Here is a 14,795-nt window from a genome sequence, read left to right as displayed (position 1 = left end):
TTCATCACGGGTGTCTCGACGGGCAGCCCAGGCCGCCCCCGGAAAAGGGGATGCCCGACATGTCATCAATGAACGTTACAGGAGGAACGATAATTGCGACGCCAGGGAAGTCCTAAATGAAAGAAGGGCCCAGTCAAAGGCAAAGGACGTCAACCCCAGCCCTAACCGGGAATAGACGGAACCTCGAGAGAGGGAACCTCGAGAGAAAGAACCTCGAGAGCAGGAGAAACAGGGAAAGGAGCCTCAGGGACAAGAAGAGCCTCGGCAAGAGAAAGAGCCTCGGCACCGATGGGGCCATAGGCAGCGGTCGTCGAGCTCCGAGTCCAGTCATGAATCAAGTATTCGAATGGGGAATCTTGGATTCACCACGCCATTCAACGAGAATATTATGAGAGCATTTACCCCTCGAAAGGTTAAGGTCCCCCCGATCGACCATTATAACGGGACAACTGATCCCATCGACCACCTAGCCGCCTTCAAAGCGCAAATGAGCGTCCAGACCAGCAGTGAGGCCGCATGGTGCAAATTCTTCCCCACCACCCTGAAAGGCCTGGCTCTAACATGGTTCACCGAGTTGCCTTACAGGAGTATATCGAGCTTCACCGCCCTCGAAACAGCGTTCAAACAGAACTTCATCGCAGGAATGAGGCATCGGAAAACCAGCATTCATCTCATGTCAATCAGACAACGGAGGGAGGAAGACTTGGCAGATTACATCAAGAGGTTCAACGCAGAGTCTCTCAAGGTGTCCGACCTACAGGATAGCGTGGCATTCACCGCTCTCATGTCTGGGCTATACCCTTCGAGTAGGTTCAAACTGAAGCTGGCCGAGAGTGAAGCCTCTTCATTCTCAGAAGCCATGAACCTGGCCTAAATTTATACAATCCTCCGATATCTGCAAAACCCATGAGGAGCCCAGCTCCGGGAAAAGAAAACACGAATACACTCCAGAGACAATCCCAGGATGTCCTCGAAAAGAGAAAGACAAGAAGCCTCGGTTGGAAAGTCATTGGAACGACCTTCGATACAACCTGAACCAAAGAGAAATCTACCTAGACATCAAAGGAAAATACCCCTTGCCAAAGCCTCATCCAATTCGAACATCAGTCAATAAGCGAGACAAGAAACTCTAGTGTGAATTCCATCATGACTGTGGCCACACCACGGAGAGTGTCGAGAGCTCAAAAGAGCCTTGGACAAATTGGCTGACGAGGAAAGCTGAATCGGTATCTAAAAGATCCAAGGAAAACAAAGTCGAGCCCCGTCCGGAAAAACAGACTCGAAGCACGAAACGCAGGATATGTCAATGTCATCGCAGGTGGATTTGCTTCGGGGGCTTAACCAGCCGCTCTCGTAAGAAACACCTCTACACCTTGAAACATGGAAGTGATGTAAACTCTTCTGCCACATGCCCGACCATGACCTTCAAAGACAGTCACTGGCCTATACAAACTCCGCATGACGACCCTCTGGTTGTCGAGATGAAGATTGCCAACCTTCGTGTGGGCCGCGTTTTGATTGACAGTGGAAGCGGATATAATCACTATGGATTGTTTGAGGAAACTGAAATATGAAGAAAAAGATCTTACTCCCATCGACCAGCCGCTGGTAGGTTTTGGAGGACAGTCAGTTCACCCACTAGGCTCGGTCAAGCTACCGACACGGATGGGGGAAAAGAAGGCAGGTCGAAATGTCATTGTCGATTACCTCGTAGTCGACACCAGCCTTCCCTATAATGTGATCATTGGACGACCCACTCTCAACAAAGTAAAGCTGCCATCTCAACGTATCAATTGCTTTTGCATTCGAAGGGGACGACGGAAAGGTCGCTCAACTATTCGGCGATCAGAAATCTGCTCGCGAGTGCTACGTCAATAGCCTGAAGTGTAATACGGAGGGACCCACTCAAAAGAGGAAGAGCCCCGAGCCAGAAGAGCCCCTCCCTGTCATGATACTCTATGTGGCTGATAATCCAAAGCGGTATGAGCAACCACGCCCCAGATCGAGATGAAGAAGTATGCATTGATAGAAGCGGGTCGCACGGTTCGAATAGGGAAGCAGGTCCCCGAGGAGACCAAGGTCCAAATCCTGGAGGTCATAAAGGAATTTCAGGACGTCTTTGCTTATTCCGTCGATGAGATGCCTGGCATTGATCCTAAGCTCATGGTCCATCGACTCAATATTCGGGAGGGGCATCGGCCAGTCAAGCAGAAGCTCAGGCACCAGGGAGCCGAGAGGAGTGCAGCAGCCTCCGAGGAGGTGCAGAAATTGTTGGCTGCGGGATTCATTCGAGAATGCCAGTATACTGAGTGGCTGGCCAACGTGGTCTTAGTCCGTAAGCAAACTGGAGCATGGAGGATGTGTGTCGATTTCACGACCTGAACAAGGCCTGTCCGAAAGACGACTTTCCCCTTCCTAAGATCGACAGGCTCGTCGATTCGACAGCCGGTCATGCATTATTCAGCTTCATGGATGCCAATGCGGGTATCACCAGATTCCCATGGCTGAAGAAGACCAAGTCCATACTGCCTTCACATACAGAGCTCGGGGTCTATTGCTATAGAGTCATGCCTTTCGGCCTCAAGAATGCAGGAGCCACCTATCAGCGCTTTGTAAACAGATGTTCGAAAACAGATCGGTCGTAAGTCGAAGTTTATGTCGACGATATGATTGTGAAAAGTAGGAAAGAAGAGGATCACGTTCTGACCTAAGAGAAACGCTCGCAACCCTCCGCGCCACAACATGATTAAATCCGAAGAAATGTGTCTTCGGCGTAAAGAGGGGAAATGCCTGGGTTTCCTCGTCGACGAACGGGGGATCGAGGCTAATCCCGATAAAATTCAGGCCATCATTGAAATGAAAAGCCCTCGAACTGTCAAGGAAGTCCAGCGCCTAACCGGCTGCATGGCGGCCTTAGGGCGTTTTCTCTCTCGGTCAGCCGATAAAAGCCTCCACTTTTTTCAAGCCCTAAAACAATCAACATTCGAATGGGGTGATTCAGCAAAGAAGCATTCCAACAACTCAAGAGTCATCTCGCAAGCCTTCCCAAATTGGTTTCACCTTTACCAGGAGAGACACTTTTCGTCTATCTCGCAGTATCGGACCATGCTGTGAGTGCGGTTCTCGTAGCCGAACGAGAGAAAGCTCAGCATCCGGTGTACTTCGTGAGTCACGCCTTTCGAGGCGCTGAATCGAAGTATCCCCCAATCGAAAAAATGATCTTCGCTCTAGTCTTAGCCACTCGAAAGCTCAAACCCTATTTCCAAGCTCACCCTATCAGAGTGCTTACAAGCCAGCCCATGCGAAAGGTAATGGAAGGGAAGAATCAGTCGAGCAGAATTACGGATGGGTTACCCAGATATCTGACTATGGTATCGAATTCGAGCCCCGGCGCGCCATCAAAGCCCAGGCCCTCGCCGACTTTATCGCGAATGTACTTCCCGACCAGAGGCCGTTGAAGAGGGATCTTGGAATCTCTTTGTCGATGGGTCTTCATCGAAGGTAGGATGCGGGGCTGGACTCCTGATCCTTGACCCGCAGTCCAATAGGACTGAGTACGCCGTCAAATTCGACTTCACTGCTTCGAACAATGAGGCCGAGTACGAAGCACTACTCTTGGGCATACAGTTATGCAAGGCGGCCGGCGCTCAAGAACTCAAAACCCACTCCGACTCTCAATTAATCGTAGGACAGGTGATAGGGGAGTTCGAGGCAAAGGAGGACAGCATGCGTATGTACCTACGGAAAGTAAAAGAGGAGATCACCAACTTATCTCACTTCTCAATAACTCACATCCCACGATCGGAAAATCAGCAAGCAGATGCCTTGTTAAGACTAGCCAGTTCAGCAGAGGACCTCTCACCTCGGCCTAGAATGTGGGAAGTTCAGAGGGCTCCTAGTATCAACAAGGCAGTGAATACCCTCGATAGAAGCCCCACTTGGATGGACAATCATAGCTTTTATTCGAGATGGTAATCTTCCTGACAGTGAGCTCGAGGCCGAGCGCATACCGACGAGCAAGATGGTTCGTATATCACGAAGGACAGTTGTACAAGAAGTCGTTCACTCACCCACTTCTCCGTTGTCTCACCCCCGGAGAGGGGGACTATGTCCTTCGAGAGACACATAGAGGATCGTGTGGGAGCCATCAAGGGGCACGGACCATCACCGCGAAAGCACTACGAGCAGGGTACTACTGGCCCACCATGAGGGAAGACGCCTCGGCCATGGTCAGGAAATGCAAAGAGTGCCAGATGCACGCTAACCTACCCCATCAAGCTGCAAGCACCCTTACCACTATTCAAGCCCCATTGCCCTTCGATATGTGGGGCATGGATCTCCTAGGGCCATTTCCACCCGCGTCTGGCCAGCGAAGGTTCTTACTGGTCGCTGTTGATTACTTCACAAAATGGGTCGAGGCAGCGCCTCTGGCCTCGATCATTGACAAGCAAGTTCAACAATTCATCTGGTAGCACTTAATCACACGGTTCGGAGTCCCCCAAGTACTCATATCGGACAACGGCCGCCAATTCAATAGCGGTCCTACACGCGACTATTGTTCAAAGTTTGGGATTGAGACCAGATTCTCCGCCGTTAGTCGACCACAGACTAATGGGCAAGCCGAGGCGGCCAATAAAGTGGTCCTGAAGGGGCTCAAAACGATGCTCGAAGGAGGAAAAGGTTCATGGATTGATGACCTCCCGGGGATACTCTTGTCTAGCCGGACCACCATTCGAGAAGCAACCGGCCACTCACCCTTCAACCTGGTTTACGGCAGCGAGGCCGTTCTACCTGTCGAGATGGGCATCCCCTCACCTCGTATCACATTCTATGACCAGGAAAGCAATGATGAGCGAAAGAGGCTTTCCCTCGACCTTCTCCCTGAAACCCGCGGGACGGCCCTCCTCCGGGCAATCTCCTACAAACTCAAGCTCACCCGATTATTCAACCGTCGCGTCAAGAAGCGACCTTTTCAAGTAAATGACTGGGTGCTCCGAAAATTTGAGTCCACGGGGCGACAACCTAGTCTGGGAAAATTGCAACCCAACTGGGAAGGACCATACCGTGTGACCTCGATAGTCCGCCTTGGCACCTACCGACTCGAAGACCAAGAGGGACGTCCACTACCTCGACCATGGAACGCAGACAATCTCCGAAAATTCTATGTTTAAATTGGTTTGTCCCTCGAGTGTGGGGGCATATCGCATAGGCACTTCTGATTATCTTGTAAGACACTGAAACATGTGTCCCAGTTATTTTGTAAGGTACTGAAACGTGCCGATGTAAAATTGCCTATTTTTAGGTGTCATCAATAACAAAGTTACCTTTTGAAGCAAAACTTGACCCAAATACAAGCGCTAGAACTTCTCGAGTTTCCTTAGGCTCATTGGCCCTTAGAGCAATCTCGATCGAAGTCCCTAATATTCTCGAGTTGCCTTGGGCTCATTGGCCCTTGAATCAACCCCGATCGAAGTCTCTATTATTCTCGAGTTGCCTCGGGCTCATTGGCCCTTAGAGCAATCTCGATCGAAGTCCCTAATATTCTCGAGTTGCCTTGGGCTCATTGGCCCTTGAAGCAACCTCGATCGAAGTCTCTATTATTCTCGAGTTGCCTTGGGCTCATTGGCCCTTAGAGCAACCTCGATCGAAGTCCCTAATATTCTCGAGGTGCCTTGGGCTCATTGGCCCTTGAAGCAACCTCGATCGAAGTCTCTATTATTCTCGAGTTGCCTTGGGCTCATTGGCCCTTAGAGAAACCTGGATCAAAGTCTCTAGTATTCTCGAGTTGCCTTGGGATCATTGGCCCTTGAAGCAACCTCGATCGAAGTCTCTAGTATTCTCGAGTTGCCTTGGACTCATTGGCCCTTGAAGCAACCTCGATCGAAGTCTCTATTATTCTCGAGTTGCCTTGGGCTCATTGGCCCTTGAAGCAACCTCGATCGAAGTCTCTAGTATTCTCGAAGTTGCCTGGGGCTCATTGACCCCTGAGCAACCTCGAGTAAGGTCTACAAAGTCGATCAAAGTGCAAGCATCAAAGAATTTTAGAAAAAGCAAGTAAAAACTCGAAGGGCAAACCAATAAGAAAAGCAGAAGTATTATTCCATTAATCATAGTACAAGCCATCGAAGGCATTACAATACAAGCCCAAAGAAAAACCTAGATCAAACAAGAAAGCCTAAGGGTACAATGTTAACCCTAGTAGGAGACATAAAGAAAAGAAAAGCCAGGGGAGAAGGAAGAGAAAAAGGAGGAAGGCTCGGAGTAGGCCACGGCTCATCCCTCGAGATTAGCCAGATGGGGAGCTTGTTCCTCGACCGGCCCTTGTTCCTGGGAGAGCGCCTTGACACCCTCCTCGACCTCACTCAAAGGAAGGCTGGGGGCAAGCTTCTCGAGAACCAACCGGACCTTGCGGAGCGCTTCGGTCTGGCCAATCTCGGAAGCCTGCAGGGAATCATCCTCGAGGAAGGTCCTTCCCTCCTCAGACTCCTTCCAGTCAAGGACAATGGCCTCCCGGCACTCTCGATCCTTGGCAATGGCCTCTTCGGCGCTCTTTCGAATTCTCTCGATCTTCTCCTCGGCCCTCTTGCAATCCTTGGCCGCGGCCCTCTGCCTCTTGCTGGCGGAGTCCCTTTGCTTATGGGCGATGTCGCGGGCCTGCTCCAGCTCAGCCTTCTTCTCCTCGAAGGCCTTCAGAGAATTGGCCATTGACTCTCGAGCCTCGGAGAGCTGCATCTCAGACAAGCGCAGCCGATTGACGAGAGTATGCCTCTCGTCCCAGGACATCTCCCCCGAAGCCGTCCCAGGGGTAGACCTCCGTGCCAAGGATAACACCCTAATCGACAGCTGACAAAGGTCGAGAAAAGAAGTAAGAATAAAAACAAAAGAGAATGTCAAAATTAGAAGAAGCAAAAGGGTTGGCAAAAGAGATCATCATACCTCGGTTAAGGTTGCCTTGACAGCTTCGACTTCTTGTCCGCCGGGCGACAGGCACGCCCTCTCGTCCAGCTCCGTCACCAAATGCTCCGAGGCCTTGTCGAAGCGGGCAGCCATCTCAGCCCTCGAGAGGGCAGAGAAAGGTAATCTCATAGCTTCCTCGAGAAAGGGCTTCCTCTTCGAGGACGCCACGACTACGGCCGCACTCGAGGGGGCTGGAGCAGAAGGGGCAGGAAGGTCCTTAGGCTTGGTCGAGGCAGGTTCCTCGACTTTGCTTTCTATCAGCTCCGTCTTAGGAGCCGACAGAGATGGTAGCTGTTTCCCTCCCTCGAAGGATGGGTCCGCTTCCTTTTTCACCACGGAAGATCCCGTGGCTGTCCCCGAGATGGAGGAGGAACCAAGGCCAGCCTTCGCCAGCCTTCGACGTTTAGCTGCCCGAAGTGCCTCAGCTGTTATCATAGGTGAAGACATCTTAAGACAAAGGTTAGAAGGGAAGGGCGAATAAATCTTAGAGAGAGAGAAGGGAGAATGGGATTGTGAAACCCATTGGGACTAATTGTCCGTACTTATAGGCGATTTTGGCTGCAAGTCCCCAAAAATAGCATTAATTATCTCCCTCTAATGGGCTCTCACGTGGCAAAGCCCAAAAGGAATACGCATGTGCCTCATGTGCGTACTAGCTGCCGACCTCCGGCGTTCAGCCACGAGGACCCTCAAGCATCGAGTAACATCCCACTTCGAATAACACAAGAAAAGGAGCAAAAGATGAGCAAAAAATGAGCATTCATTTCCATAAAAGGGCGGAGTACATCCTAAAAACCACAAGGGTTTAGCTAAAAATGAATATTCATTTCTACCAAAAGAGATAAACCTAAGGTGCCTCGCAGGGCGAGACTAAAAGCAAAATAAAGCGCATAAGTCTAGTTAGAGTTGCTCGAGGAATCGGTCTCAGAAGTCTCGGAGACCGCTTCGACCTCCTCACTGTTAGAGGAGCCCTCGTTCGAGGCCGCCTGGTCATCCGAGCTCTCTGGAACCACCTCCTCCTGAACCCCGGGCTTCGCAGAAGTTTGAGGGTCCCCGACTTGTTGGGGCTCCTCACACAGAACCTCGGCAGCATTAATGGCATCGTCCGCCTCAAGCATAGGGCTGGCCTCATGGCCTTCGTGAAAGGCCGCATCAACAGAGATGTTGTACTCTGCCTCAACCGGAGACCAGCTGGCTTGAGGATACACCTTCCTAAAGGCAGCCTGGAGCCTATCTACCGCCTCCCGAGCGGCCACCTCAGATGCCTCTAAACCCATGTCCGCCGCAAATTCAAGACCAGACTTTGAGGTTTTTCATTCCTCGATTATCTCGTCTCGTTTACGCTGGACACTGTTTCTTTGGCTCGTTAGGTCCTTGATCCTGTTCTCGAGGGCGGCTTTCTCATCAGCCCAGGCTACCTTCCCATCCTCGAGCTTCTTGCTCAGTGCCTCGATCTCCTTAGCCTGCTCCTCGCACAGCCTCGTCTTCTCCTTCAGACCCTCTCGAAGCTTGCGGAAGCCGGCAACGTGTCGATGACTCATTACCGTCATACGGATCGAGTGCTGAAAGAAACAAACCAAGTTAGAAAGTATAAGCAAGAATAAAGACTAGGCCTAAGAGAAATTCCAACTTACATCAATCCAGGACGAGTGAAGCTGCTCGACTTCCTCCTCCTCCGACAGACCTCGAATCAACGTCAAGTCGGGCCTCGAAACGAGCCTCTTGACCAACGAATCAAAGAGGTTGGCTTTTTCAAGGGTCGACTTCTATGTGAAGTCCCGAAGGTCCTCCTCGGTCTCCACCGCCTTTCTCTTCTTAGCAAGAGGAAGCACCATCTCCTTGGGCCAAAGAGTCCTCGGCCTCCGAGGTTGCGGTCGATTTTCCTTTAGACCTTGAGGCCTCCCTTGCAGCTGGAGAGGCGTCCTCAACATCGACGACTCTCCTCTTGGCATCCCCTCGAGGGGTAATAATAGCGGACCTCGTTGGAGGGCGGACCTTCAACCTTTTCGAGGGATCCTGAAGAAAGGGAAGAGTGAGATAAAGTAAATATACTAAGCAAGATGTAATTCGAGCAAAAGTTACCTTCAGGGCCCGGGGAACTTTGACTTCGCCCTTCGACAGCTTCATCTTGAGCTGCTCCTGAACCCGTTGGTTGGTGGTTCAGCGTTTCTGCATCTCCTCGTCAAGTTCTTGGCGAGCTATGACTGCCAAAAACAAAGTAAAACAATCAGTACATTAAAAATAAAGGCAGATCGAGGGCCTTAAGCATACAAAGTCCCTACCCTGAGGATAGGCCGGGCTTAACCCCATTGTCGACAAGAAGTGCTCGTTGCTTAGGTCGTCCACGGCAGGGTTCTAGTGTTGAGGCACTTGTTTCTTATCACCCCTCTCGAGGATGGTGAGACACTGGCAGTAAACGGCAACCCGAGCCTCCTCCCTCGACATGGGAGGCACTGATCTGTTCATCCATAAGTTGGGGCCCTCAACCAAAGGAACCACTGGGAAATCCCACGGCTTAGCTCGATATACGTACAGGAACTCAGTACGAAAGTGTTGTTGGTTTGATGGCATAGTACCCACAACCTTGTAGGGAAAACGGACCTGGAAGCCCCACCAGCCCTCTATGTTCGAGCGTGAGGACATGACAACCAATTTCATCATATTCCTCCATAGTATCAGTGAAGGCTGGGTACCCATCATCTTGCAAATGGCCAGGAAGCCAACCATCGAGCCCACACTGTTGGGCCTCAGTTGACATAGGGCCAGGCCATAAGAATTCAGTACCTCGGTTATGAAAGGGTCTATGGGAATCTCAGCCCCACCTTGAGGTAAGCTTTATATACCGTATGCACCCGTTGGAGGAGTCAGACCGTCTCTACGGGCTTAAGAATGTAAAGAGCATAGGGGTGTCTTATGAAGTACGAGCTCTCGAGAAATCGGAGGTTCTCCGACAAAAAGTCCATAAACGGCCCTCGATTGTGGAAGTGGGTTATTCCCTTGGGCAGGGTGTCCTCCTCACTCCTACCGCTAGTGCTCGCGGTAAGAGAGTTACTCTCGTTGCTCTCTTCCATCACTCGAACAACCTGGTTATCGAGGAGATCATCTAAGTAACTCCTAATGGCTCGGAGATCGACAATCGTAACAAGGTGGGGGATTATCTAGCTCCCCCTCCCCACCAGAAAGCACGGATAACCGTCGCTCGAGTATGGTAGGGCGTCGGGACCTGAGTAGGGTCCATGCAATCAAAAGCCACGGACACCATGGGACCCCCCGATGAATATCCCGTCGAACAAAGGTTCTAAGGATGGGAGGAGGGTCCCGAGCTAGAAGAAGCTCTCCCCAGGTCCATCGATGGGGGACTCCTCGCAGAGCAGTCCATAAGGGCAATAAAAAGGAAAAAGAAAGAGATCGTACCTTGTTTAAGAGCACGCCCTCGAAATCCGTCCGCACCACGAAGGGAAGCTATCAATCTTCAGGGCTCTCGAGATCGTAAAGAAAGAAAGGAAGTAAGATTCTCAAAAAGATCAGAGCAACGCAAATGAGACAAAATCAAAGTACCTATCTTCACTTATATAGACCGCCTGAAAAGGACGGTTTACCTTCTGACAGACTCCAAACCACCTCAAGACGCCACGTCAATGGGCCTCCTCAAAAGCCCAAGAGAGTGCTAAGCATCCTGGACCAGTACCACCCTGCTCCTCCAAGGCTTGGCTATGAACCTAACTCGACCCAACGTAAAAACGTTCGTATTCTCTCGCAAAAACCCCTCCGCCGGAGCTTTAACTCCCTGGGCCAGTCGCGCCCAGACGGAGGCCAAAGCCTTACCCTTAGGCACCTCACCCTGATCGAGTGAGGGATATCTCGATCGGCTTCATCATCGAGATTGGCGCCCGTCAAGCGCTACGGTGTCATACCCCTCGAGTGAACCAGGGACGCCTGGGTGATCTCGAGCGAGGCTACTTCCTCGAGGTTGTTCGAGGTTCACCAGCCCCACAATCACGAGCGAAGACTCAGAACTCCTTCAAGTTATACAAACCCGGTCGATAGCTTCGAACGAAGTCTCTGAATCCCCTCCAGTTGCTTGGGGCTCATCGGCCCATAAGCAACCTCGAGCGAGGTCTCTGAGGTCCCCCGAATTGCCTGGGGCTCAATAGCCCCAGCAGCAACCTCGGGCGAGAACCCTGAACCTCCTCGAGTTGTCTGGGGCTCATTAGCCCCCAAGCAACCTCGAGCGAAATCTCTGAGGTCCCCCGAATTGCCTGGGGCTCATTAGCCCCAGCAGCAACCTCGAGCAAGAACCCTGAACCTCCTCGGGTTGCTGCTGGGGCTAATGAGCCCCCAAGCAACCTCGAGCGAAGTCTCTGAGGTCCCCTGAGTTGCCTGGGGCTCATTGGCCCCTGAAGCAACCACGGGCGAGAACCCTGAACCTCCTCGAGTTGCCTGGGGCTCATTGGTCCCTAAGCGACCTCCAGCGAAGCCCCCGAGATCCCTCAAGTTGCATGGGGCTCATTGGCCCCTGAAGCAACCTCGGGCGAGAACCCTGAACTTCCTCAAGGTGCCTGGGGTTCGTTGGTCCCTAGGCAACCTCGAGCAAGGTCTCTGAGGCCCCTCGAGTTGCCTTGGGCTCATTAGCCCTTGAAGCAACCTCGATCGAAGTCTCTAAATCCCTCGAGTTGCCTTGGGCTCATTGGCCCATGAAGCAACCTCGATCAGAGTCCCTAATCCCTTCGAGTTGCCTTGGGCTCATCGGCCCTGGGAGCAACCCCGAGCAAGGACCCTGAAGTCCCTCGAGTGGCCTGGGGCCCGATGGCCCCTGCGCAATCTCGAGCGAGGTCTCTGAGGCCCCTCAAGTTGCCTAGGGTTCATTGGGTTCCGCGAAACACACGATGGCGACCGGGGCCCCACCATGTATTTTGCGTGGGGCTAATGTTTGGGCCCAAACCAGGGCCTCCGGTGATCAGGACTAAATCCTCCCCTCCAGCGTGGAAGCCTCCCAGTGGGGCCCACATGCCTTAAATTCCGTGCCAACATGGCAGGGAATTTCCTGACACTTTTCAACGCCTATAAATGCGGGGCAGATCCCCATTTATTGAGGTACGCAATCCTAGGCAGCACACTTGGCAACCATTAATCAATACACTTACTGACTTGATCGTCGGAGGGGCGATCCCGGATCCACCCCCAGGGTAGTCTAACCTTCGCTTAGTGCAGGTCTCCGAGCAGACAAGCCTTCATCAACCCTAATCTCGATCATTCCCACTTAATACAAGTTTTTACCCGAAACAGCTGGCATATTACAACTTGTTAGAAGTATATTAAGCAATATGCAGAAAATCTGGGCACACATTTTTCCTTTGTCAAAGAAGATCATAAAAGTTGTTGAAGGTGTTTGTAGGAAATTTTTGTGGACAGGTCATATTCTTGATTCCAAAAAGGCTCATGTTGCCTGGCAGAATATTTATAATCGTAAGGTCTCAGGTGGTTGGAGTTTGATTAATATGGCCAACTAGAATAAAGCTGCTATGTTCAAACTTCTTTGGGCTATTGAATTCAAAGCTGACAAATTGTGGGTACAGTGGATAGATGCTTATTATATGCGAAGGCAGGATGTGCACAATGTTGTTATCAACAACATGTCTTGGATTATGAGAAAGATCTTAAAGTCAAGGGAGCTTCTTGATCTAGAAGAAAACTGGGAGGCTATGTTGCATAATGATATGTTTAGCATAAAAAAAGCCTACACATTAATTCAGGGGGAGATGCAAAAAGTGGATTGGAGAAGACTTATATGCAATAATAAAGATAGTCCTAAAAGCAGATTCATTATTTGGTTAGTTGTCCAAAATCATTTGTATACTACAAATAGAATTAGTAAATGGAATATTGCTTGTAATCTTCAAAGCAGTCTTTGTGCTAATTGTAATGAGTCTGTTGAGCATCTTTTCTTTGAATGTAGATACTCAGCTAAAGTATGGATGGGTTTGCTGCAACATATTGGTATTTGTAGAAATACAGGGTCTTTTAACATAGAATGTAGATTGGTGTGCATCAAAGCTCTTGGGAAAAGTTTGCGGGCAAAACTCTATGTTATGATGTTTTCTGAAGCCCTCGATGCAATTTGGAGTCAGAAAAATAGTATAATTTTCTATAATACCTAATGTGCTCATCATATCTTGATCAAGCAAGTTTTGTTTTAAGTAGCGTGCAAATGTAATGAGGCAGAAAGGAATGTTTTAGTGCATAGTTTTATGCTAGGCTATTTTCCTTGCCTGTTGTGTTGATGCTCCTTAGCTTGTTGCTGGAAATTATTTGTTGTTTTGTGTTAGTCTGTGATTAGGTTATAACTAAACACCAATATTTTTTTTGGTTTTCAATAATAACTTTGAATTGCCAAAAAAAAACATGATTAAATACATAAATTAAATCAATTTCATAGTTTATAACATGCTACTCTGATTTTCCAATCTCTGATAATTAAAAACCCAATCTAAATATAATAATCGAATTTGAATTTTTATTATTTCAATACATAGTTTATATAATCATAGATTCATCGTTAAGATAGTAAATTAAAGCTTCTAATCATAATTAGTGATAAAACAAAACATAAAAACATAATCTTTAATTAAAACATGAGGAGGAAGTAAATAATTAAACCAATACAACAAAGGATGGAGGAAGCCGCAGGCCGTGAAAAGGTAATAGTAGCCGGAAGTTCTAGTCGGCGGTAGTGGTGGGGTGGTGGTGTTGTGAAGTTTTCTGTTGGAGAAGAAATTTCCTTGAAGGATAAGAAACAAAGAAGAAGAAGACAAGTAACATGGAAGAGGAGAGAGAAGCACATCGGTTTTGTGTGGGTGAGGAGAGAGAGTTTTTGTGTGTATGAGGAGAGAGAGTTTTTGTGTGGGTAAAATTTAGGTATTTATATGCATGTTTTCCTTTTGGGCTCAAGAAAAGCCAATTGGGTTTCAATAGAGTTTAATGATGAATAGGATTGATGATTTAAAACTCCTAACATCATTATAAGTCCTTTTCCAAGTCCACTTAGTATTTGGGCTCCTCAAGCCCATTTAAACTTCTTTTTCAAATCCAATTAGTATTTCAAATATTTTTCAAAGCATGCCTTAACAAAATATTTTAACTTCCTTAAGTCCTTAAAATAATTCCTTTGACTTTCAAAATAGTCAACCTTTTTAAGTAAATAAATTATTTTAAACTAAATTACATTTAAATATATAAATATATATATACTAAAATATATTTATAAAATCCATAAATTTACGGGGGATTACAACCACGGTTTCACTAATATCATTCCAGCATAGCACTAGTGGAAAAATGAAGAAGAGCTGCGCTGAAAATGGCTTGTAAGGCTGCGCTTTTTGACAGCAGCCCTTTCAATAGCAGCCCTTCACTTTTCAAGTAGGGCTGCGCTTTACAAGCGCAGCCCTTCAAGCTTAGAAGAGTTGCGCTTTCTAGTAAAAGCGCAGCCCTTCTAAGCTTGAAGGGCTGCGCTTTTTTTAACAAGCGCAGCCCTTCTAAGCTTGAAGGGCTGCGCTTTTTTCAACAAGCGCAGCCCTTCTAAGCTTGAAGGGCTGCAGCCTTCAGGAGCCCTCCTTCTTAGAAGGGTTGCGCTTGTTGAAAAAGCGCAACCCTTCTAAGAAAGAAGGGATGTGCTAGTTCAAAAGGCGCAGCCCTTCTAAGAAGAAGGGTTGCGCTTTTTGAAAACTATCGCACCCCTTCTTCTAAATATTTTTTTTTTTGTAAAATTAATACAGCTCTGCCCCTGCTCCTACACACACCAGCCCACCACCACTGCCCACCCTCCCAGCACCCACCCC

At 49.1% G+C, this 14,795-nt stretch overlaps 1 protein-coding gene across 1 annotated transcript; it reads left to right on the top strand.

Annotated features, from left to right (window-relative positions):
• Positions 1 to 346: 346 nt before the first annotated feature.
• LOC125498704 (uncharacterized) lies at positions 347 to 874 on the top strand. The gene has a single exon (XM_048646959.1). The coding sequence runs from the start codon at positions 347 to 349 to the stop codon at positions 872 to 874; it is 528 nt and encodes a 175-aa protein (XP_048502916.1).
• Positions 875 to 14,795: the final 13,921 nt, after the last annotated feature.

This window comes from Beta vulgaris, chromosome 6, assembly GCF_026745355.1.
Source record: "Beta vulgaris subsp. vulgaris cultivar EL10 chromosome 6, EL10.2, whole genome shotgun sequence".
NCBI lineage: Eukaryota > Viridiplantae > Streptophyta > Magnoliopsida > Caryophyllales > Amaranthaceae > Beta > Beta vulgaris.
Note: the sequence above shows the minus strand (reverse complement) of the source record. Positions and strands in the feature narration are given on the sequence as shown.

What these genes read in the sequence shown, in the direction of transcription:
- LOC125498704 (XM_048646959.1), top strand. Translation starts at nt 347, where the DNA reads ATGGGGAATCTTGGATTCACCACGCCATTCAACGAGAATATTATGAGA.